The 24,828-nt window shown below is 41.8% G+C and overlaps 1 protein-coding gene across 1 annotated transcript in view; it reads right to left on the bottom strand.

Moving 5' to 3' along the window:
• Nucleotides 1-248: 248 nt before the first annotated feature.
• FBXL7 (F-box and leucine rich repeat protein 7) overlaps nucleotides 249-24,828 on the bottom strand; it is a 193,916-nt gene continuing 169,336 nt past the window's right edge. The window contains exons 3-4 of the mRNA XM_074899537.1: nucleotides 8,052-8,663; nucleotides 249-3,192 (exon numbers count right to left, since the gene is read on the bottom strand). Coding sequence (XP_074755638.1) covers nucleotides 2,456-3,192; nucleotides 8,052-8,663 — 1,349 coding nt within the window. The 3' untranslated portion in view covers nucleotides 249-2,455. The remainder of the gene's footprint in view (nucleotides 3,193-8,051; nucleotides 8,664-24,828) is intronic.

Here is a 24,828-nt window from a genome sequence, read left to right as displayed (position 1 = left end):
CTACCTGATGTGCTGATGTGTTCATTCACCCACCTACCTTTCAAGAAAAGTTTTATAAGTATTAATTCTTTTTCACCAGAAGTTAATCAGTTAGTGCAAATGAAGATGCATGCTCATCAGTTACCAATATATTGCTTTATTTCTTGGTAGCAAATTAAGGCTTTATAGTGAGATTTGTACAGTACAGGCCAATTTAAACATCAGAAACCTTAAAAAACCATGTAGCACTACTCACTCAATTTAGCATAGCCAGAAAAGTAGCTTTTTTTTTTTTTTAATAAACAGTTAAATGTTACTAATGAGGCCTTATATTTCATGAGTGCAAATGGCTCAAAATCCCACCATCGTCAGGAATGGGCTTAACATTTAACTATCCTCGGGGCCATTTTGAGATAAAGGATAAACACAGAGTAGAGCTGGCTCGGATAAAATATACTGTACTAGTTGCTGGAGAAGAATCTCTAATTTTAAAAACACAGAAAGGAAAACCAAAGTGATATTAACTGGCCAAAGGATGGTATCATCCCCTATTAGTCACTGACTAGTAATAGTAGCAAATTTATGACAAATTCATTTTCCACGGCCCTCCTTGCTTTAGTACAATCGGATTTATAATTCAGGGTTGATGACATCCTGTATGTTACGAAACTCAAAACTGGAGGAACATACATAAGTTACAGGAATTTTTGCAGCAGTAGGACAAATTCCCTCTGCAGGGACATGTCCAAACCACTGCTTTTTTTGTAATTGGAGAGAGCCTTGCTACAAGTATTTCCTTAGCAGTTATGTATTTTTTTCAAGCATATGGATTTTCACTTCATATCAATGATTTTATTAGTGTTGTCTGCAGATGATGGAACTACTGCTTATGAAAACCAGACACGGTGCTTCCCTTCTTACGTTCTCTACCGAAATGTTTATAGAGTTTGAGCTGAATGTATGAATTCACCTGTCAGTCAGGCGCAGGGGGCCTGCCTGAAAATATCATCACCCCTAACGTGTCTGGCTTTCAGATCTGAGCATTACATATGAAAATGCACAGAAATGGCTGCCAGAAAATTGTGAAGAAAGTAACCATGTAATGACCACACGCTCTGGGGAAGAAGATAATGAGATGGGGGAAACCCCAAACCACTCTTGCTCTTCCATGATCAAGAGTGACCATGAGACTACAAGGGGCTCCCACTGTCACAGGGCGACACTGACGTTTTAATTCCTTGTTGAATGGCAGCCGTTTCTCCAGCCTAAGGGAACACATACAGACAAGATTTCACAAAATCTAAATCTAATGTGAATAACACTCTAAGCCCCTCCGTCCCCAGGGGTGTTATCTAACATCAGGTTAGTGTCTCTGAAGTCTCAAAATCAGCCACAGGCCCAGAAAAGGGTCCGGTTTCTATGTGTATTGAGGCACATAACGGATTTACATCAATGCACGTGCCTGGTTTGCTCAGGGACTGTCAACTGCAATGCCCCAGCTGCTGAAGAGATACAGTGAAGGAACAAAGACTGACTTTCTGGTGGCAGCTGCTCAGCACAGCAATTGCGACTGCCCCATGCAAGCTGCTCCACAACGCCTGAGTCCCCGGTGTATGACAGCGCATAGACCATACTCAGCTTGTTGCAGAATTACAGCAGCTTCTCAGGCCAACTTGGTGGCTTTTCCCTTTGTCGGGCCACTAGTATCTCATGCTTTCCTTCACTCAAATATGTCACCGCTTATCAGACCCTGAAGTCCCCATCTGCGACCAGGGGATGGTACCACACATGCAGGAGAGGGCAGATTTAGAAATGAGGGCAAGTAGTGATGATGCACATGTGACCTGGAGGTGGGCTTTCCAAGAGAATCCACGCATGGACACAGTCTCCAGACTCTTTACCAGAGTGCTTGGTAATGGCTAGCAGGTCTTATTCCACCTCAGTCAAGTATGTTTAAGAACACTATCTAGTATTTCCTGAGGGATCACAATGGATGACTACCAAAGAGAAACTACTTGGAGACAAGGGGATGTTTTATCAACCATATCGGAAGAATTTGGGGAACACAGACACATATTGCATAGTCAGCTTCATGAGCACAGCTGGAATTCAGATATATTTGATACAGCTTAGTAGCATTTCCAAAGGAGGGATTATGTGCTATTTCCTTTGGAGGTAGCTACTGTAGCCTGGGACAAGATCACGGCTGTTATGGAAACGGCACCCCACTGAGGATGCTGAGCACTCATTGCTTTTGCATTAAGGCAGCGTCTCCATGGAGACCCACCGCACCTTAAAAAGTGATCATATAAAAAGCAAACAAAATAGTCCTCTAGAAACCCCCCTCACCCACAACATACAAGAAAAGCTGACTCCCATAAGCTATAGAAAAGACAGCATTACTGAATATGGGAGCATGTGTTTATACATCAGTGTTTTTAATACTGCATTGTAACAACAGGTTCAGGGTGTCCTTTCAGAAGAAGGCAGGGTTGGTGTGCTCTATAATACAGCGCTTGCAATGTCGTTTAACAAATCGCAGAGCATCCACAGAGACATCGCAGTCCTGCACATTCAACATCTGCAGGTCAAAACAGTTGGCAGCTACAATCTGCAGGCCCTGCCCAGTGATGCTCTCACATGACTTCAGGCTCAGGCGCTTCAGGTTGAAGCAGTTGAGGGCTAGAAATTCCAGGCCGGTGTCTGAGACCAGAGGGCACTTGCCAATATCTAGCGATTTGAGTTTTGTGCAATTTTTGGCGAGGTACTCCACGCCGTGGTCCGTGATGCCCTCGCAGCCCCGCGCATTGAGGTAGCGCAGCTTGCTGCAGTATTTGGCTATGTAACGGATGCCCACGTCTGTGATCCGGCCGCAGTGAGCGATGCTAAGATATCGGAGACGCGACTCCAGCTTGGCAATCTCCCGCATGCCAAAGTCACTGACAAAGCGACAGTCGCTCACGCTCAGTTCCTTAATGGACGTGCAGTAAATCATCAGGTAGCGGAGACCCTCGTCGGTGATGCGGACACAGCGGCGCAGGTACAGGTGGGTCAGTTGAGTGCAGTGAGCGGCAATGGTGTGCAGTCCTTCGTCCTCCAGGACGAAGCAGTCCGTCATGTCCAAGTAGCGAATGGAGATTTGCTTCCCATGTAAGGGAGACAGCTTGATGGAGGCTTCACGGGTCAAACTGATGCATGTTACTTTGGAGCAGCCTAAGTGGAAAAACAGAGCAAATTTAAGCAAGTAATGAAAACAAATCACACAGCAAGACCAGAAAGGTGGGCATGAAATCGCATACTGGATGTGATGAAGATATCTTTGTGTTGCAAGAGCAGAATCATCCTGACTGACTGATCTGGATTCGCTCTGATGGGCCCCGACACCAGAGGAAATGATAAACTCCACTGGTCTCAGTGAGATTGCTTTGGGATTCTGAGCTCCAGCAAAGCAGTGGAGCTGATATTGTCCATAGCCCAAACGTAACACGATGGTCCCAAGTTTATCTAGGGACAGTCTATGATCTGCTACTGCAATATAAACCCAGTGACAATTTGTGAAAATGGTACTTAATGACAACCAACGTAGCTTTTTGATCAGAGGCAGTCTCATTGCTCACTGGCTGAGTTTGTAAACCAACATCAGAGGCCCTTTCACCATCAAACCCCATTATAAAAAAAGACAAACCCCACCCACCCTCCAAAAAGCATTTGGAGAACAGATGTGAATCCAGCCCCAAGCCTGCAATGTGGAAAGGATGCAAAACCATGGCAAGAATATGTGCTTGCACAAGGGTGGAGATTTGGGTAACCTAAGGAGAATGGGGAGAGTCAGCTGGAGCCAACAGACTGGTAAGGGCATGGGAGGACATGGACAGATGCAGAAAAGGACTGTTTCAAGTGAGAAAGTCTGGACATGAATGGAGGTGACTAGACTAGAAGAGAAACACCAGGCCTTGCAAGAAAAGATAAAGGGCTACATTAAAGGGAAAAACACGCTCACAGACTTCCCCCGTTTTTAGCCTCCATTCTGTGCAAGGTGGTGAATGAAAGTTTTTTTTGGAAAGTGCTGTTTCTGCTGCACTGCAAACTGGCAATCATGAGCTCCTGAAGGGAAATTCTTATCTGTGCCAAGTTCAGCTGGGCACATTGCTTTAGCATAGCTAGAAACAGCTGAAAGGAAGAAGGAAGTGTCTACCTGTCAGTGATCAAGGCCCAACAGTTTTAGCCGTAAATGTCCACTCAGACAAATTCTGCAGCTTACGCCTAAAGAGATGTCCTCAGGTAGGGATAAAAAGAGCTTTTGTGTATTGCTGAAGCACTGGCCAATGGTGATGAAGTGACCCATGAAAAGCCAGAAAAGTTAGGATGACGACCTTAATGCTCCATGTATTGGTAATGCTGCAAAATCCTGCAGCCTGGAAGTAAAGAGCATGACAGTGTATGGAGACTACCTCAAAAACCTGAATGACCCAAACCCATACCACTTGATACAACAGGTTCTCATTCAGAGGCTTAGTGGAAGGTATGAATGTGCTTCAGTTCTTAAAAATAAAAAGGAAAAAAAATCCCTTGAGACAATCCAGTGGGCTCACATAAATGCTGTAAGCAGCATGGGATATGGATTTGAAACGTTCTGCCACCTGCAGTTAGATTTCTATATTCATCATTTGAATTTGCAGCTGGATCTTTAATTTAGGCTTCAAAATTGTTTGAACAGATGCAAATTTTACCTTAGGCTTCACATAATGAAATGGGCAAATTGTCCACAGGTCATGCAGAAGCTCTGGGGCCTTGAAGCAAAGCACTTTGTTCGACAAACAACATCGTAAAACTGAATGCTGCTATTTCCTCTTCAGACTGGGTTGCAGATCAATCTATGTCATGGTGCAATCTTTGGAAATATGTTTGCCTTCAAGTAAGTACTATATATGTGCTCAATAGCACAGTGATTTTTCTAAAGGGAAGCAGTACAATGCTAACACTGTAAAAATTTCACCTCTAATAGGTTCTTTGGAGTAGGTGATACAAAACGCACCACAGGAATCCCCATCCTTGAGCTGGGTTTCCACAGAAGAAGTTGGCACCTAGGCAGAGTTCTTTTGGACCTGATGTAGCTGTCGCTATTGTGTTTGCCCAAGGAGGCTGCTGGATTAAGGAGTCGGTCTGGATATTTTACATGCTGACCAGAATTCAATTTTAAGATCTGGCTAAATGAGAATGAAGGGTCCATGAGGCCGAGAAGAACGTTCTGCCTGCTGAGGATCCAAGAAGGGGGAATGCTTTAACGACCGCAATTAGAAAGTGAATGGGTCAGAAGTCTCACAGCAGGGTTGGAGCCGCCTAGATCAGTGTGTGATCACTGTTTTGACGAGCTCAGCATCGCCTTGTCTAGTTACTTTGGCTACACTGTGAAATACTTCATGGGAAGGGTATTCAAAATGGTTTCACCAGAAAAAGAGTCCATGTTAATATAGAACTGCCTGATTTTTAGGCAAAATGACAGGTTCCTGGGTCTGCAACAATTTTTCTGTCCTAAATAATAAAAAATGTAAAAACAAAACTCTTGTAACAGAATTTTCCATAAACCAAGTATAACTGATTTTTAAAAGGGAGGAGAAACTTCCAAACAGATTGAAAAAAAAATGTTGGCTAGAGTGTTAGATAATAACTTTCAGTCAAGCTCAACCAGCTTCTAGAGATATCTCAGACCTGCCCACAAAGTGGATGCTGAGAGTGACAGAACTTACACTGTGGAAAACTCTTAAAGTTAATATGAACATCTGGTTTTGACATTAAAGATTTTGGTACGTTATTTCTGCCAAGTATCCATCCAAGAGGAGAGAGATTCAACTAGATGTACAACTGTGAACTGGGTTTTAATTAACTAGCTACAAATACAGTGTTATCTCCCAGCACATGTACCCAACTTCTCTTGCTCTGTATGAAAACAAACCAGTGAATCACTTCAGTCCTGAGAATTGCTCGAGTGTGTAGGTGGAAGCCTTGACTCCTAACTACAGACAGAAGGAGGGGGAAAATGGAATCCTGCTTCCAAAATATCCTCCAAAATGACCTGCATCAGAATGAAAAAAGTTTACTCAAAACAAGACCCCAGAGATCAATTATCCACGATTCACAGGCAGGCACACGCAGCAAAAGCCACGTCTGAACACAAACACCCTTGACTTCTGACTATTTTCAAACTTCATCTGTTCCAAAAAGAAAACTTTGAAGAGTGTGGGACTAAAATTACCTTCCTGACCCATGAATGAGACAAAATTGAGGGACTCATCCTTCACATACTTTGGACCAAACTGATGAGCTTTTCGGGACAGACACCATCTTCTAGGTCTGAAAGTAACAAGCTTGGGGAAACCACAAATGAAGGCAGACCCCAAAAGAACCTCTTTCAAGACCCGGCATCATCTTTTAATCTTCCCTGCTTTTGAAAAGTCACCTTCATTCTATAGCATATCTATCGATAGGAGCTGTGGATCAAATCATTTCCAGTTACCTACAAGCCCCCAGATGCACTCAGGGTGTCACCAAACAGACTGATGTGACAAGGCAGTTGACCTTCAGCTTAGAATTCTACCTGTCCTGTCTCTCCAGGCCCAGGATGCTTGAGCCACTCAATTCTCCATACCACCCTAGAGGATGTAGTAAGAAAAGCATAAATATGTCAGGGATAGAGCCAACTTTCAAAGTGATATGTAGCTCTAGGTCTAAATCACACAGGCACATTTTCCTCTGGTGCTGGAGATGCTTCAGCTTGAATGTGTGGTTAGCAATCCAGAACTAATGTCAGTATGTACTGAAAATAAGTAATTCATATGCAAGGTCATTGTGAATAGACTCCGTGGGACAGGATACCCCTGCAGCCCCACAAAGACTCTTTATCACCTGGCCATTTCAGAAAGCAATCACAAAAAATGAATAATTCTGATTTATTGCTATGTGTTTTGATGCTTTCCATGACATTCTGCCATCCTAGGAATATTAGGTGATAGAGTTGGATAAATCGGTTAAAAAAACCATAAAAGGCAACAAAAAAGAAAGTAGATCAGTGTACACCAGATAGGCAGCCTTAGAAAAAACAGTTTATCTGGGTACTAGTGACTTAATAGCATTGCTTCCTATGCCCACTTCGTCCTGCTTATTGCCATTAGTACCCCTGCAATGGCAAATCAGGTCTGGCTGACTGATTACAACATTAAACCAATAACAAGTGAGATCACAAAGTAAGTATCAGCATGAGATTTACTTCAGTGTTCTGCTTGGCTACCTCCTTTCCATTAAGTGCCAACCTATTTGCAGAGAGGAAATTCAGTGTGGCTGCCCTTGGGAAAAAACATCTTGTTTCCCCAGAGCAGGTCTGAGGAAAATTGTCTAAAACATTTCTGCTGATCTAAACAGCTGCAGTGATATATTGTAATTGGGTGAGGGGAAAAGCAGAAAGCCACTAAGCAAATATATACACTATTGGGAAAAAAAAAAAAAAAAAAAAAGCCCAAGCTAGCTAAGTCATCTTAAAATAGCAATGGAAACAAGGGGACCTTGAAGTTTAGCTAGGGGTGACAACTGACATTTATACCCAGACAAAAGCCTAGCAGTGATTCTGAGCTCCTCCTCAAGTCACTTATCAGGTTACAGATATATACATTATATATATACTCTACATATAAAATATATATATATATATATATGAAAAAGATAAAACAAATTTTGCCTTAGTAACTAGCCTTCACCATATGATGTAGCACTGACTGCAACGCAGGCCCTTGTAAGGGTGGTCTGTGCAAAAATCTGTAAAAAGTACTCATGCTATTTGAATGGGCCATCTCTGCTAGCTCATCTCCATTGGGGGAGGCCTGGCCACCAAGAGGTGCTGCGGTCATCTTGGGTACTGAGATTCTAGTGGTGCCTATCTCACTTCTACTTTGTCAGGGGACTGGCACTCCTACTTCAAAAGACAACACAGAAAGGGAAAGTGTGTGGTTCTGGGGCCAGGGGTTGGACAAGCACGAGGCGTTTAGAATCAGAGGCATCTGTACTGAAGTTTTTCCCGTTACCTGACACATCCAGGTGTTCCAGGTTTGGGCACAGTGACACGACATCAAAGACCGCCTCATTGGAGATGTTGTAACAGCCAGACACCTCCAGCCTCCTCAGTTCTGGACAGCACTGGGCAATGGTGTAGAGTCCTCTGTCTGTGAGCCGCCTGCAGCCACTAACAATTACCGTCTCCAACATGAGACATACGTTGGGTGTATCCTGACAAAGCCTCCGGGTCAGCACTTTAAGAGCCCTGTCTACGTTGATTGTCTCGCCGGTCAGGCGAATAGTTCTCCAAAGTCGGGGGTCCCAGGCAAGGTTATACCAGCGGCGGCACACACGGGCACAGCGGCACAGCTGGTTGGTGGGCAGGAAGGAGAATATCTGGATCATGGAGTGGTCGGGCAGCCGGTCGATGTTGGCCTGTTCCTTCTGGTGCTTGGACGCCAGCCGGATGAGAGGATGAGTGAGACGAGTTGGCGGCGGCGAGTGGACCATGGCAACAGTTTCCCCAGTGACTGAGGATGAAGATGTCGACGACCCTCTGCCATTCTGGAAACCGGGGGAATTCGGCGGAAATATTAATGCTGGACTGGGTGTGCTGAGCGTCCGCATGCTCAGGTCGGAGTCTGGAAGACAAAACACACAATTTCTGTAAGCAGTGGGTGGATGCAGAGCTCTCTGCACAGCACTGCACCCCACTAGCCCATTTGTTAATGGAGCATGATGGGCTTCAGAGTTTGTTGGGGGTTAAGCAGTCATTTTTACCAGTGAGAGTGAGGAAACACATATTTAAAAATTTATCTTAGAGTATACTCTGAAAACACTCTTCACCTCAGTGTTGGGTACATGACAGAGATGTACCCCTAGCTGTGCTGTCAAAGCCATGCTAGCAGAGGAGTGGCTGCAGGTCTGAGCCCTGTAATGGAAGAGGAGATGGCAGTGGAAGTCCAGGGATTTTAATCCTTTATACTCTCACCTAAACATGGCAAGAAATGAGTACATATGAGTTATACACATGAGGCTTTTTTGACAGCAAGTAACCTTGGCACTACCTAGGCAGCTGTGAACTGTTAGGGGAGAAATACTTGTGGTCCTTCTCCTCTCAGCTCCTTCAGCCTCTCAGTGGGAGGCCAAAGAAGAGCTCACAAGGTTCACAAAACTCCTTCCTTCACCAGACCTGGGCAGATGGGAAAAGCACAACCCTGTACACTTATTTTCATTATGTCATTAAAGAAGTTCATTTTTAAATCATGGAAAATGGAACCAAACAGTTCAACCAAGATCCCAGTGACTAGGAGCGGTTGGCTGTGCCTCTTCATGTGCATGCAGAAAGCACTTATTTCCAGTGGACTGAAGTGAACTTCAGTTGGATTTGAAAAAACAAGCTCAGAAAATCAAGTGGCAAAGAAACAGCATGTCTGGAAATTTGTTACAGAGCTGTTGCACAACATTTACATGCTCTTTTTGCTAGAGTTAATTGTCACACTAGAAGCAGTCAACCCAAAAAACCCCATGCAAAACAATTTGCTGCTTCTTTACCTTCTTTATTTCACTTTACTGGCAGAAAGCAGGCACAAAAAGAAAGGTTCTCTGCTATTAAGAAAGGTTGTCTTTGCCGTAAGATTATTTAAAGTGTTTTCCCTCTGTGCTGACATTGCCACCTATGAGTCATTTCCACTCCTGCTCCCAGTTCTCCAAGCAAAGCAAGTAAAAGGCTGGAAGACATCTAGGGTATAATTTTGATAGTCAAGCAAATGCCATGGGCAATTCATTTAGAGACACTGAGATATTTCAGCAGTACGCTACACAAGATGCAACCAGTTTATGAGAGATGAATGATGCTGCTCAGCACACTCCTGCCATCTCTGACTTCTCAGTACCGATCTCAACAGAAATTATGACGGAAAGCACCATCCAGAGATGGAACACAGGAACCACAATTTAGTGCCCAGTAGAATATCAACTATGATAAATGGAGTAAGAACAATGATTTTAGAGCACCAAGCTTTCTTCGACGTCGCATCTTCTGCTATTACTTCAGTGTTCAGACATTTCAGGGAAGCATGCAAAGCCATCTCCTTAAGCAACACTGACTGTAAAACTCTGGCTGCGACAGCATAGATATGGACTAAGCAGAGTAGAGCCAGAAAAACAAAACTGCCCAAATCTGGATTTAGCAGAGTTTTAAAGTACATTTTAGATGAATTTGATCAGTGTATTACACATAAATTTCCCCATCAAGCTTTTTATTTAGCCCAGCACAGGCATCCTCTGATCTCACTAGCTACAACAGCAGCAACCACAGGCCTGCATTTTCACAGCGTGTCTGCAAGGAGAGAGGCACAACTATTTAGCTGAAGAACCCAAGACACAAAGTCCAACAGCTTGCCCGAGATCATCTAATTCAGTTGCAGAGAGATCAAAATCATCACATCAGACTGTGAAGGAAATACCTACACTACCCAGCTCCTTCCCTCTTCCTCTTCTGTATGTTGTTTTACTGTTAAACAGAAGCTGGATATTTCAGCAAGTGACCAGAAAAACATTTTCTTCAAGGCTCTGAGTCTATGCTATGGCTATGTGGACCGAACCCAGGGATTTGTGTATTTTTGAGCAAGAACCATACCTTAACATAGAGTGGGTTTTGCAGATGCTCTGCTCCCCTTTGAGATCTCCTAATACCCCCCTGGCAGCTATTGCAAATAATTGCATCGAGGAGTGTTATTCAGAAAGTGTCTGGTATACTCCGGTATTTTAAAAATGAGATTTACAGCTGGAGAGAAAGAACCCAAAACACCAGCAGCAGCCAGGCTCTTGCAGACAAGCGCTGACTCCATAGACCACTTAGACAACAGTCCCCTAGATTAATTTTTTGCAAGGACTTACCATATGTTTGACCTCCCTCACATTACCACCAAAACCAATGACAGTGCCTGAAGCTAAACATGTGCCGAAGATAGGGCAGATGTGGAGCAGTTACATTTTGCTCTTTTATTGAGATTTTAAGACAAGGATGCTTCTAATACAAAAGAATACACATTTTTTCAAGTGCTGGATGTGTCTCCCACTACTACATATATTTGGTATTGTGAACTCCTCTCCTTTCCTTTTACTTTTTCATTGGCCTTGGGCTTTTTGTTTGTTTGGTTGTTGCTTGTTTGTTTTTTACACAAACAGGTACAAAAAGAGAAAACAAAATGATATAAATAAAACTCACAGAACAAACTCTTGTTTCTACACTGCAAAATAGATGGAACTAAAATCAAAAGCAAAAAGTTTCATTTTTTAACATCTGTTATAAACAATTTTTAGTACTGTGGGAATGATTAGCACCTGTAAGACAGTCACCTGACATATTTTGAAAACGTACACTTTTAGTCAGTTATTGTTGAAAACACCTAAAAAACTCTGCAGGGTTACATTCTTCCCTACTCTCCATTCCTACTTAAGTACAAAAAAGCATTTAATACTCTATGATTCTTCCCCCACCCCCTGCCCTCGGTGATCAAAGCACCAAACTGATATGGCTCATCTCCATTCCTTTTGGATCAAAAGTGGCATTCCTTCATCACTCCTGGGCACTCTGTGAATAATCTATATCTTAGACATTTTGGATGCATAATGAATTACCAAAATGTGGTTTTTAATTTAGACCCAGAGCTAAAAAAGATTTGACCTTCTGTTTTATGGGTATGCTCCGTGCTTGCTTCGTGCTCTCTTAATCCTCTCATTAATATAGCAGTTCCAGATGTGCTCCTGTATTTCCTTTAGCTTCAGTCCTGAAGGTGCATCATGTGAAACTTGCTCCCTCCACCTTCAGGGCATGGACTTCTAGACAGACACATACACATACGTACACACATAGCCTGTCTGCCCACCTCAAGGTATTTTGGAAAAAGACTGTAGTGTTGTCATTATGTTTAAACAAGCAAGTTGAGAGCGCATTACTGGTCTGCTGAGCCTGTAATGCAATATGCTCTCAGACAGGAATTTTGCTGGTAGCTCAGCTGAACTCTGTACAGAGGTATTCCTGCTTACTGCTCATTGCACAACCCTAAGGGGAAAAGAAAAAAAATAGCAGGTGAGTCCAGGAGCTTTTTGCCAGTAGAAACTTGGAAAGATTTTTGCTAGCCTTTAAAGCTTCAGCAAAACACTTGGTCTACTGTACATTTTCCAGGCTTTTCTAGTATTTTTGGGAGGGGTTTCCTATAGCACTATCTGAACCTTGAAAGGTTTCCTTCAGATTTTGTTCTTCACCATTTATTGAGTGCCAGCTAAGAGGCTGAGACAGGGCAACTTAATGACAGCGTGACATTAATAAACACAACCCTGCAAGTGCAAATGAGGTTACTGATTGGTGTTCTCAATAGATATCTTTACACACACACCCCCTACACAAGCATTTCTTTTCCTGAAAAAAAACAAGCCCGAAACGCAGCTTTACATTTTGGTGATCTTAGAAAGTAAAAAACAAATTACAAACCAGCCCTGTGCTCCCCATCCTACAACCTCTTTTGCCCCTTTCCCTCCCTGATCACCCTGATTCTGTACAAGATGCTTTTTATTAAAGCTTTGTTAGGACTCTGAAAATTGTTTGTTGATGTAAGAGAAAATTTCTTAACAATCTTTAAAGAAATCTCAAAATATGCGTGCCAGAAACAGAACTATAAAAGCTGACACAGAGGGAGAAAATGCACTGGAGGGAGTTTTCTTATTCCATTAGGAATCTGGTTTATTTCAAAGGATTTTTTTCCCCCCCCCAGTTTGTTTCCCAGTTAATACATACATCTGGGGAAAAAGAGCCTTTAAATATATACTATTTAAATCAAGATCTAGTCTCTGTTCCTTCTGGCATTGACAAAAATATGCAGTCTCCAATTTCAGAACCAGAGAAAGAAAACAATGTCGTAGTTTCATTAGTCCAGTGATGCACACTAACACAGGACACTTGATGTCTGGATCCCAGTGCAGACTTTTTAACACTGAACTATTTTCCATGCTTAAAGCACGACTCCAACCGCACCTTCCACTATGGTATTGCAGGTATGCCCTTTTAAAAGTGAAACCTATGCTGAGCATGTCAAGTTAGCAAAATAAAAATGAAAATTTTGGTAAATATAAATTAAACTTCAGATTCTTATCTGGCAAGTAAAAAGGATCCTTCGTGTTGATCTGCTGTCACCACTGATGTTTTTAGCAAAACTAAGGCAAGAATTCAACCAAACTATGTTCAGGCTCTGAAAAGTCAGTAGAGCTGAGAAAACTAAAAAGCTATTGGCATTTTTGTCAAAACGTTATAGGCAAAATCATGTGTTCAAGAAGCATTTACGCATAGTATGGAAATGTCACTTCGCATCTCTTCAGTAACAGTGTTGCATAGATATTACATATTTTACGCAGTGCAATGTGGGTATAGACTTCACATTTTTACCATGATACCATCAATTTCGTGCATGCCAAGGAAGTACTCCTTTTACAGAGACAGGGGAAAGTGGGAGCTTAATGGTTGTAGCAGCTACAGTCTACGTTGCAAAGGGGAACAGAAGCAGCTGACAGGCTTCTGCAAGGGGAACACTGAGGGCTGATTCAAGGAGAGACTTGTGAATTTGACAGACAGATGTCAAATATGGCTGCGTGCCCTTAGAAGAGATTAGGAAAAGGAGTTAGCTAGGACAGCAGGCTACAACAGGGCCATTTGCTTTCTAAGGCCCTGGGCACGACAAAGTCCTAGAGAAAGTGATACCTACAAAAGAGCATCTTCCACATTGCAAACACCCTCAGGTGTTTCAGGCTAAGTCACCCTACTGATCTCCAGCTCCAGGAGGATGGAAGGAAACAGAGAGCCTGTGATAGCGAAGAGACAGTTGGAACAAAACTCACCATGTGAACTTGTATGGGGCTGCAGTGGTCAAGTATGCCAGAGGGAAGGGGTTGCTTCGCGGAGATACGTGATTTTGTAACCTTTTACAATCAAGAACGTACAGAATGAGAAACAGAGTTGGATGAGCTCTCTCATTTCTCTCCAAGTACACCAAGTACACTTAAACCATCACTGATGTGCATGTCTGCCCTGTTCTTAATTTCCAGGGACAGCTATTACTCAGCTCACTGAGGTGCCTGTTCCAGTGTTGTCACCATATCAAGTTTCTAAGTTTTTCCTCTTACCCAACTCATACAAGAAACTGTTTCTTGCCACTCTACTAGTGATTTCAAAGAACGAGAGGTGTCCACTCTTCCTGTAAAGATTTCTCACATGCATTTGCTCAAACTCCAGACCTTTTCCTAGTCACATTACTAATAGTCACAGTTTCTCCTAGTTTTTCCTTTAAATTTTCTCCAATCTGTGATTCTCTTAAAACAAAATGCTCCAAACTGAGCACTGCACACCACCGCACCTCACCAGCAGCAGCTAAAGCGGAGTCCTTCCCACCTATGTTTTACGGAAACAGCATTGTCAGACTTCCAGATTTCAACAGTCTCAGAAGGATGGTGCATTCACTATGTGATTCAACATATTGCCTGGATTCCCATGTGCCATAGAGCTGCCTGGCCATTTATTTTCTTCATCCATGTTTATATAATCTATTCGTCTTCCCCACACCTGTCCCCTTCAGGTAGTATGCTTTCTCTCTCCTTCATCTATTTTTTCAAGAGCATTCTGAATACTGAGCAACCTTCTCAAATTGTGCTCATTTTCAGTTTTCCAAATATACTGCAGGTCCAGTGTCATAATTTTAACCCATTCCTCTGTATATTGATAGTCCTGTGTCTCAATTCAATTCAAACAGATGGCTTCTGGAGAGGGATGTAAAGTCTAGCAACCTATTAACAAATGCTTTAAGGTATAGCAGGGCAGATCCCTAAAGGATATTCTTCTTGAAACATCATCACAGTTGACAAATACTCACTGATAACTACGCAGTATACTTCCCTATCCCTTCAGTGGCCACTTTATGATGATTTCATTTAGTCCGTATTGCACTGGCTTGTTTCCAACACAGATATGCAAAAGTCTAAATAAACCTGGGATAGGTTACAGCTACTGTTACCCTCTCACCAGACAATTTATTCCTCCCAACACAGAAAATTAGATTTAAAAGTAAGGTCAAAGGGACAAAAAAACTTTGGCAAAGATGAAAACTTATTTCTTATCCTGTGAGATCTTGTAGGTCATGCAGCTCTCTTTTTGAGAGCAAAGACCTGTGACAAAGCTCAATTTTTCAGTGTAAGAATGAGCAGCCTTGGAGCTCATGAAGTAATCACATCCACATGCTCCTGGAAGGAATGGTTTGACAGAACTTAAAATAACCTTTTATAGTTTTTAAAAATCTCCCATAGAATGTAATAAGAAACTGTACCTATTGTACAAGACTACGGACATTGTTACAAGACCATGAGGAAGAGGGATATGTTAACTTAAATTTGAAGCCATTTCACAGTAGTTTCTGTGTGACATTTTACACCTTAGATTATACTGGTGTAACTTCCCTGTTATTTTGAGCTCCAGTTTTCCTTAGTCTATAAACTCCTCCACGTACATTTGGAGACCTGATCTTGCATTCCTGGCATATTCACTAGATGCTTAAAGTCAAACAGCACTGCTAGTGAAGTAATCGTTATAGTTTTATTAAGCAAATAATTTTTCCTTACAATGTATTTGTCAAAACTGGAACTAATTTCCCCCTACTGACTTTCTCCCCTGCCACGTGGCAAGAATTAATTTTGCCTCCATATTTTTGAACAGAGCTAAAATATGAAGACTGAGGGGGGGGGGGGGAAGGAACAAAGTAATCCACCTATTAATTTATGGAGTCAAAGCATCTTAATTTTGCCTTCAGTACCACTGATGATACTAGGACCTCAGTTCTGAGAAAAGCATGTCAGTGCATCATTGTTGGGATGGTGCATTTTTTCCACGTTCAGTAAATATCTTACCCCAAAATGAATTCCATACACTCTTAAGTACAAGCCCTTTTTAAAGCCCTTCAGGTCAGATCCTCTCCCAACTCCTTGTGGTAGGCGAGGGAGCTCCTCCAGTTGAACTAGTTTATATCTGCATTAGCAAGGAGTACAGCCCAGAGAGAGGAGCTCTGTGGAGCAAAACTGTTACTGCTGAGAAGCCCAATATCCACAGGCCTGGGAAGTGGGTGTTAGTTTTTGAACAATGTCTAATTTCATCCCCAAACCTGAATGTTCCATAGGGGTTGCCTTTGGTGCTTTAGGTGTCCTGCCAGAACATATTTTTTGCTTTTTTTTTTGCTTTAGTTTCACCTGAGAGTAAGTGGGTTCATACACTTTGTGGTGGTTACTAAAACACGGTAAGCAGAGACTAAGGGGAGAGTTGTTTCAAAAGTAAGTTTTGGATCTGAACAAATATGCTAATGTAGATGAACCCACCAGTCAGTGAAGAACCTCCTCCAAATCCTGAATTACCACCTCCCAACCTAACCTGCACCACCTAGAAGAGAGGCATCCTGTGCCCTGCTCAGTTCTCAGGAGTGGATTATCAATGGGCTGGACAAGTTGCATTTCATCATCTGCCATTTTTATGATTACCACACCTATGGTGATAGGTTCTTTGCTGTTCAATGCATTGCTTTGAAATGTGCAAAACAATGTGATTAAAATGGAAATAAGCATTTACAAGATGCTTATATATAAGCACCTTCTATATGCGTCTATAAAAATGCTTAAGATAAATAAGACAACAAAAAGATAGCAAGTTTAATTTCAAAGTCACACTAAAAAGCCTGCCACCATGTCTCTATCCCCACCTGACAAGCTGTTCTAAAGTCTTAATTAACCCAGAAACTCCATCCTGGTGAATACAAAAAACCTTCCCAATTCATTCAGAGAACGACCTGGTTCAGTGAAACAGGCTTACAACTAAATTCTGCCCCTTCTTTGAGTTAATCTGACATACTCCAAGGTCAAAATTTTGTCAGGTAAAACACTTTTTTGCCTGACTACGCAACTTCTACGTTTCTGTGTTCCACTTCTTTATGCAGTGATCTTCATTTTTCTTTTAAAACCCACTTTACATAAGTGTAGGTAAGAAGAGTGCACATTGCTCAATATTGGGTCTCAAGCTATACATATGTGGTCAGAACCAGTCACTTAGATCGACACTGAGCTGGGGCAAACATATGCTACTCTGACTTTGAATGATATGCTGACATGAAGTTTGTGTTGATGCAAATGTATCTTTGCAATTTATATAGAAAACTGGAACAAATACCTAATGTCTCCCAAATTCAAAATGCAGAAATCGTCAGCTGCTCCAGTCAGGAGTAGCTGCTCCACTATTTCACCTCTCAAACATGGAAGAATTTGAAATAAAACATGTACCAGTTTACATTATTATAGAATGTCAAGATAAGCTGATAGACATAAATTTATGGGATGGAAACATTTTCAAAATCCTCAGTTATTCTGAATCTGCAGAACCCTCAAATGTAGCTCTGGTAGATCTGTGTTGTTCTAAACAGAAAATAATATACAAAGCAAAGGAATGCTTGCCTCTGGGGAAAGCTGACAATATAATCACTTTGTTGTGTAATCAAGATGACTTGTATCCAGTTGGTAGCAAACTCTATGGCAAATAATTCCCCCAAGAATGACTGTTTCCAGCATATGTACCAAAAGTGAATTAACTGTGTAAAATAACATTGTTTTGCATTATCAAATACTGGCATTTTAAAAGGGCACAACTTTCAGAAATGATTGCCTTTTGAATTAACAAGAGATCCAGGATTTGACCTCCAGAACTGAAGAAATAAATGGTAAGCAATAGGCTAAATAGATGAAGGAACAGTAGCAAGAGATTTAAAGCCACAAAGTTGTGCTCTAACACTTAAGTTCAGATGCTAAAGGTTCATAAATCAGTGTAATTTAGAATAGTCCAAATATCCTTCCTAAAACAAATTCAGGCTTTGTAAACAAAGGCTTTGCTGATAATCTGGGAAGATACAACCCACCAAATTACAGAACAGAGTTGTACCTAGCACAAGAAGAGGCCTCTAGATTAAAAATAGAAACAAACACGCAAAACCCAATGAGAAAGTAAAGCCAGTCCCAACTCAGCTTGGGTCAGTCCAGCTCCTTCTGGATTGTCCTGTGAGATACCTCCAAGTGCCCACCCGGTGTCCCAGCTGAAAAGTTGTATGTCAAAGCAGGTGATGTATCCCACGACCAGCTAAATTATCAGTAAGGGAGCAATAATGAAACAACAAAAAATCCTGCCAATAGGAAAGAGAACACAAACCTCCACTGTATTAGTTAACATGTCATTGCTCACTCCATAGCAAGCTTGGTGAGCTCTTTTCAATCCTGTAGAAGAATTGCACTGAGGAGCCTTTACAAATCAGTAGAGCTGTTTAATCCTAGAATAATGCTTTTGCAGACTAGGTAGGATTCCATCAAGAGTCCTGCCTTGGTCTGTAGGATGGACACAGATTACAGAAAATCAGCAGAATTGTGCAAAGTGTAACTGAAGGCTGACCTGCAACACCTGCTCCCGATCAGCTCAGATCCATCTACACTTCAGTTTCCAAAGTTTATTTTCTTTCTCAGGAATGAGATTCCTTCAATAGCACCTGCTAGCATCCTGGCAAGCATTCTCTCGTTTTGTGGGAAAATACCACATTTCTAGGATTGCACCCCGCCTCTCTTTTGATATGTGGCCAAACTGAGAATGTAAAGGTGGTCTCCAGGGCTTTTTGAAGGAATGATAGAAAATTTCACTTAATGCACAGTTTTGCATTTCTTACAAATCCACAATGCTACCACTACACTTACAGACAAAGGAATAAATTCAGCAAAAACCTGGCCAAAGCCAGTTCCCCAAAAACTGCCTTTGCGATGCGTGTGAGAGGAACACTCTGGAAAGCATGAGAGAAAAGAAATGTAGGTCTCCTAAGCAGAAACCCAGGACACTAGAGCAATCTAACTTATCCAACACCTCTCCAACAAAGATACCTAAACTGAGTTTTTTTCCTAAGACTTCATTGCTGTAATAGCCCTGGAGTGACAGACAGCAGTCCCCTCTTGTGCTACAAACACACACAATATCCATACAACAATGCACTGAGCAAGCACATAGTGCTTATTCAGAACAACAAGAATTAAAATTTTGTTTAGGGGAAATTTGAGAGTTAAGCTGGGAAAGAGACGTGGCCACTGGCAGCTTTCTTCTACTAGAAATGTAACTGGCTCATGCCCAAATGCACTCAGTTATGTGGATTCCTGACCACCAGTGTGAAGCAGCCCCAGGCTGTGTCAAAACAGATGGTACTTACAACTGCAAAAGCAGTGCATTAGCCATCCTCTGAAACCCAGCCCTGCCGTCTGAGGTCCCACTTGCTGTGTCTGTGACTTATGATGTATAAATTGCAGATTGCTATTTATACGCAATAGCATATGGTACTCTGACATTTGAGGAGTATCAGATGTACATACATGCAAGTAAATCAAGAATTCAGCACTCTGTATTTATGGCAACTTCAATAACTTCCCAGTCTACTGAATGCCATGACAAATAATTGCCTCATTGTGCATAAAATATTAACTGACTGTAATTATTCCTTCTCAGTTCATTGTGATTTCAATTTACTGAAATGAGATAAACAAAATTACTCACATTGTTTCAATGTCATTTTGATTTCATTAAATCAAAATCAGTATGTTGGAAAAGAAAATGTGATGTTTACATCTACACAACCACTGAAAGAGTTACTATGCAAAGCAAGATCTCTGACATTATCTAAATCCTTCAGCCTCTTATTTTTCATATTAACCTAACCTAATTATATTAAACAACTTCACCGTTTCTTAGCTCTATATGCAATTTCACATTTATCCTCAGTAACATCAGCTTATGGCGATATCTTGGGGAGTATATTAAAGACAGGACAGCAACAGCATTTGGAATCACAAAATATTTGGCATCTTGACAAAAGAGAAAGGCCCTTTTCTTTACAAAACCCGAGAAAAAAGTGAACTTGGGAGGGCAATCTCATCAATACTTATAAATACCTGATGGGAGGGTGTACAGGAGGAGGAGCCAGGCTCTTTTCAGTGGTGCCCAGTAACAGGACAAGAGGCAGTGGGCACAAACTGAAACATAGGAGGGTCCCTCAAAAACACTTCTTACTGTGAGGGTGACCGAGCACTGGCACAGGTGTCCCAGAATAGCTGTGGAGTCTCTGACCTTGGAGATACTCAAAAGCTGTCTGGACACGGTCCCAGTCAACCTGCACTAGGTGGCCCTGCTTGAGCAGGAGGTTGGGGCCAGATGACCTCCAGAGATCCCTTCCAACCTCAACCATTCTGTGATTCTGTGAAATAACTCTAATACACCTCCTGCAAAGAGCACATAGAGTTTGAGTCCCACTTTCAAACAGGCACCATACGAACCTTTGCGCTATGGTTCCAGGCATCTTCAAATCTGATTTCCTATCATGGGGGTCTTGAAGAGTTTGTTTTTTTCATTATACCAACTCAAGCTTCATCTCAACAGGTGCCTGATTCTCCTGTTCAAAGACTGAGATGATAAACAATCACCCTCATTGTTCAGCGTTAAAGCTCAGGCAGGCAAATATTGCCAGCTGATAACACAGCTGTTAATGAGAAATGGTTTAAGGGATACTTGTTCTGCTACATTTGCCCCCAGTCCAGAGAATTCCCTGAAGCTCAGCACTGGCTTTTGATACCTGTAGGAAGGATGGGAAATTTTTGGCTAGAATTCACTGGAAAAGTAGTCTACCTCAAAACTTCCAGTAGCACCCTCATCACATATGACAGTTAATATCAGGTTTACTTGAACATAAAGTTAGTGATTTATGTGTAAAAGAATCTTCTTAAGCTATTATATAAGCATTGTTTCCCGTAATTTCCTTATAAACAAACTGATGAAGTACAGACTAGATAAGTGGATCAGAAGCTGACTGAACTGCTGGGCTCAAAGGGCATCAGAGAACCAAGAGTCCAGCCGAAAGCCAGTCACCACTGGGTGCTGAGGCTAATAACATGTAACCTCTTCATTAATGACCTGGATAATGGGACAGAGTGCACCCTGAGCAAGTTTGCAGATGACACAGAGGTGGGAGGAGTGGCTGATATGCCAGACGGTCGTGCTGCCATCCAGAGGGACCTTGACAGGCTGGAGAAAAATGGACTGACTGGAACATGACAAAGTTCAACAAGGCAAAATGAAAAGTCCTGTACCTGGAGAGAATAACCCTATGTACCAGCACAGCCTAGGGGCCAATGAGCTGGAAAAAACTTGTGAGAAAAGGTTCTCATGGACACCAAGTTGAACATGAACCAGCAGTGTGTCCTCACTGTAACAAAGGGCAAAAGCATCCTAGGCTGCATTAGGAGGAATGTTGTCAGCAGGTCAAAGGAGGTGATGCTTCCCCTCTGCTCAGCACTGGTGAGGTCACACCTGGAATGCCTATGCAGTTCTGGGCTCCCCAGTATAAGAGAGACATGGACATACTAGAGAGAAATGTTGCAGATATGATCAAGAGATTGGAGCATCTGACATATGAGAAGAGGCAGAAAAAATCAGGACTGGTTACCACAGAGAGGAGAAGACTCAGGGGGATCTTATCAATGTGTATAGATACCTGAATGGAGGGTGTAAAGAAGATGGATCCAGGTTCTTCTCAGTGGTATCTAGTAAATGGACAAGAGATGGTAGGTTCAAACTGAAATACTGTAAATTTCTATTTAAACAAAGTTTTCCATGGTAAGAGTGGTCAAACATGGGATCAGGTTGCCCAGAGAGGTGTGGAGTCTCCATCCTTGAAGACAGTGTCCTGGGCAACATCATGTATTTGACCCTGTTTTGAGCTAGAGGTTGGACAATCTCCAGAAGCCTCTTCTAAACTCAACTATTTTGTGATTACCAATTCAACTGAAGCCACTAGGCCTCTTCTCTTTGAGGCCTTGCACAGAAGAACAAATTATGCCTACTTAAAGTATATCAACCCCTCATGAAAATGTCAAAATAAATGTGTTAATTCAGAAACTCTGAGTGAAGAGGTTAAGTGATCTTGACCTGTGTAGCTGAAGATTGAAAAGGATATGCTAATACATACCATTAGCTACAATGTATGTAGAAAGAAGACAGAGGCGATGAAAAGGCTACTGTACTTGAAAAGGTACATAAGAAGGAGCAGTTACAAAGTTTGAGACTAAGAAAAAACATGGTAGTTGAGGGTTAAAAATTATCACACAGTACACAATTAGGTCAAGGCACAGGCTGCCAAGAGGGTGAGTTGGGATTGACATCTAGAGCTTTCTAGGAAGCAGTGAGATAAACCAAACCAAAACAAAACAAAACACAACAGTAGAGGAATTCATCTATGAGGAAAATTCTGCTTTAAGCTGCTGTTTAGACAAAATAACCCAAGAATTTTCCCAGCCTTTATCAACAGCTACCCTGATTTGTCAGCCATCCTTGCTTTTCTAAAACAGAGAAGTAAAACCCTTACTGAAAGAATTTGTTGGGGTGCATGAAAAATGAAAGGACATAATAACAGTGAATAATCAATAGTCATTTTCATCAGTGAAGCTGTGCCACTCTTTTCCATCTGGTTGGCTGAGATATACTGTGTTGAGAAGCAGTGCCCTTGCTACAACTTTCTCAAGGCTGTTTCAGTGCACTTGTTTACAGATTTTGTACTCCTGATTCATAATAGACAGAATATTCTCCAATCTGGGAGAAAAAAGGATGAATTTACTGCAATGTACATGATCCACAGAAGCACATTAAACCCTGCTCATGTGGGCTGATAAGACTGCTGCACTTCAGTGGAGATTCCTCAGGATGCTCTCTTTTTTACCTATAATACAATGAATATACTGAAGATCCTTGTAACTTACAACTTGAGTCTGAAAGCATTTGCTAGCCTCAGTTCTGGGACTCCTGAGTAGCACACTCCATTGTTAGGCTTTCTTCATGCTGTAGAAAAAATAGCATGTGTTCTTCTTCTTTGCAGAGTAGAGGCTACAGTGGGATGAACTATGTTAAGCCCGTGGACAAGGACCACCTGAACTACAAAACTGGCACTGAAGTCCTAGTGAATTCACACTCAGACTACACTCAGACTACCTTCAGTTCAACTGACGCTTTTCCTTCTAAGACCAGCTTCAGAAGTCAGACTAGATGACACAAAGCACGGGTGAAAGTTATGCTCTGTTAAGATGCAGAGAAAGCAAAACAGTGTCCAACTGGTGTACTAGTATTATATTTAAGCTGCAAAGTGATGATAAGGTTGTGTTTATAGGATGTGTGATTTAAATTAAGGTACATGTAATGAGCTTTGGGTTCTAGAAAAGGTATTTAACATTGCGCTACAGTTCCACTAGGTACTGAAGTTTCGGGTGGACAAATTATAGCAATGACTTCATCTTCTCCTTCTTAATTGCACAAGACTTCAAGCAAAAGGCTAACACAAAAAAGAAATTTATACAAATGTATTTCTAGCATTTTTCAGTATAATTTGGAAACATGGAGCACAGCCAATGAAGAGAGATCACAAAGTCACATCTTAAAACTTCTAATGAGGAGGTAAAAAGAATTTATATTAGGAAATGTTTTAGAAACCCTCAGTGACTTCACATTTTCCAGCTCACTGGATTTACAAGCAAAGAGACTGATGCTGCAGTAACTGGATACCGAATATTTCCTGGGATGTGCAGAGTAGCAGTGGCTACTGTACATTCAGAGCAGTCAGCATCTCACAGGATCACAACTCCCCTCACTCCATGCTAAATCTGAAACACTGCCAGGTTTGTTCACTCTCTCTGTTCTATTTGTGGCAAAGAGACTTTTCTAACATCAGTAATTGCCTGAAAAGTATTCCCCTCATTTCATTATACTGAGCTACACTCCACTGAATTTGTGACTATTTATAGCACGTACCACGCATAGTAAGTAATATGACACTGAGAAAGTGTCAGTATGAAAAATGCTGAATTAAGAAGTGAGATGAGATTGCAAACATTAGGCCACCAAGCTACTATAATGCGGTTATAATGATATTTTCTTGCTACTTCATTTTAATTCCATTTACAGAACATGTGAGCCACATGCAAAGCAGTAGTATTACACACAATTCAGGAAAATACTTTTGTAGCCCTGCGGATGATTCAAGAAATAGTACAAAATGTTGAAGCTTTCACTATTTAATATCTTATGTAGTTTGTAAGACAGTGAAAACTGTTGCCAATTCCTGATCATCCTTTAGTTTGTGGGAATAGGTATCTGCATCACAAGGCATCCCTCTTGTTCAGTTTGGATTGACTTTTGACATGGGACATGGAAGCAAACAGAAGTGACAAACGCATTGCTCCTTCTGAAACAGGAGATGTTCAATGACAGGAGTGCACATGGCAGCTTGTGTCTTACAGAGGTCTCTCTAGTCCTAGAGGATTGAAGTCCTTCCATTTGAATCTCAGGAGTTAAATTCTCCCTAGGAGTTAAATTCTCTCTCCATACCACATGAAATGGGTCTTTTGTTCACTGCCTGCTGAAATGGGATGCCTGTATATCAACCTGTAGATGGAAAACAAGCTATCAATGATCTGTCTCTCCCCTGAGCCACATCACACATGGCTTTTGCGGTATTTGAATTCTGCCACTACAGCATCAGGCTGTGATTTACATGCATAAAACCCTAGTATGAAAGTAGCTCATTCTTTACAGAAAGGTGTCTGTACGCAGGGTCCACATTAGCAGAGTGCAAGGCTGATGCACAGACTGCACAATTCACGTGGAGCGTT

Source organism: Athene noctua, chromosome 2, assembly GCF_965140245.1.
Source record: "Athene noctua chromosome 2, bAthNoc1.hap1.1, whole genome shotgun sequence".
Taxonomy (NCBI): domain Eukaryota; kingdom Metazoa; phylum Chordata; class Aves; order Strigiformes; family Strigidae; genus Athene; species Athene noctua.
This window is presented reverse-complemented; position numbering and strand designations above follow the sequence as displayed.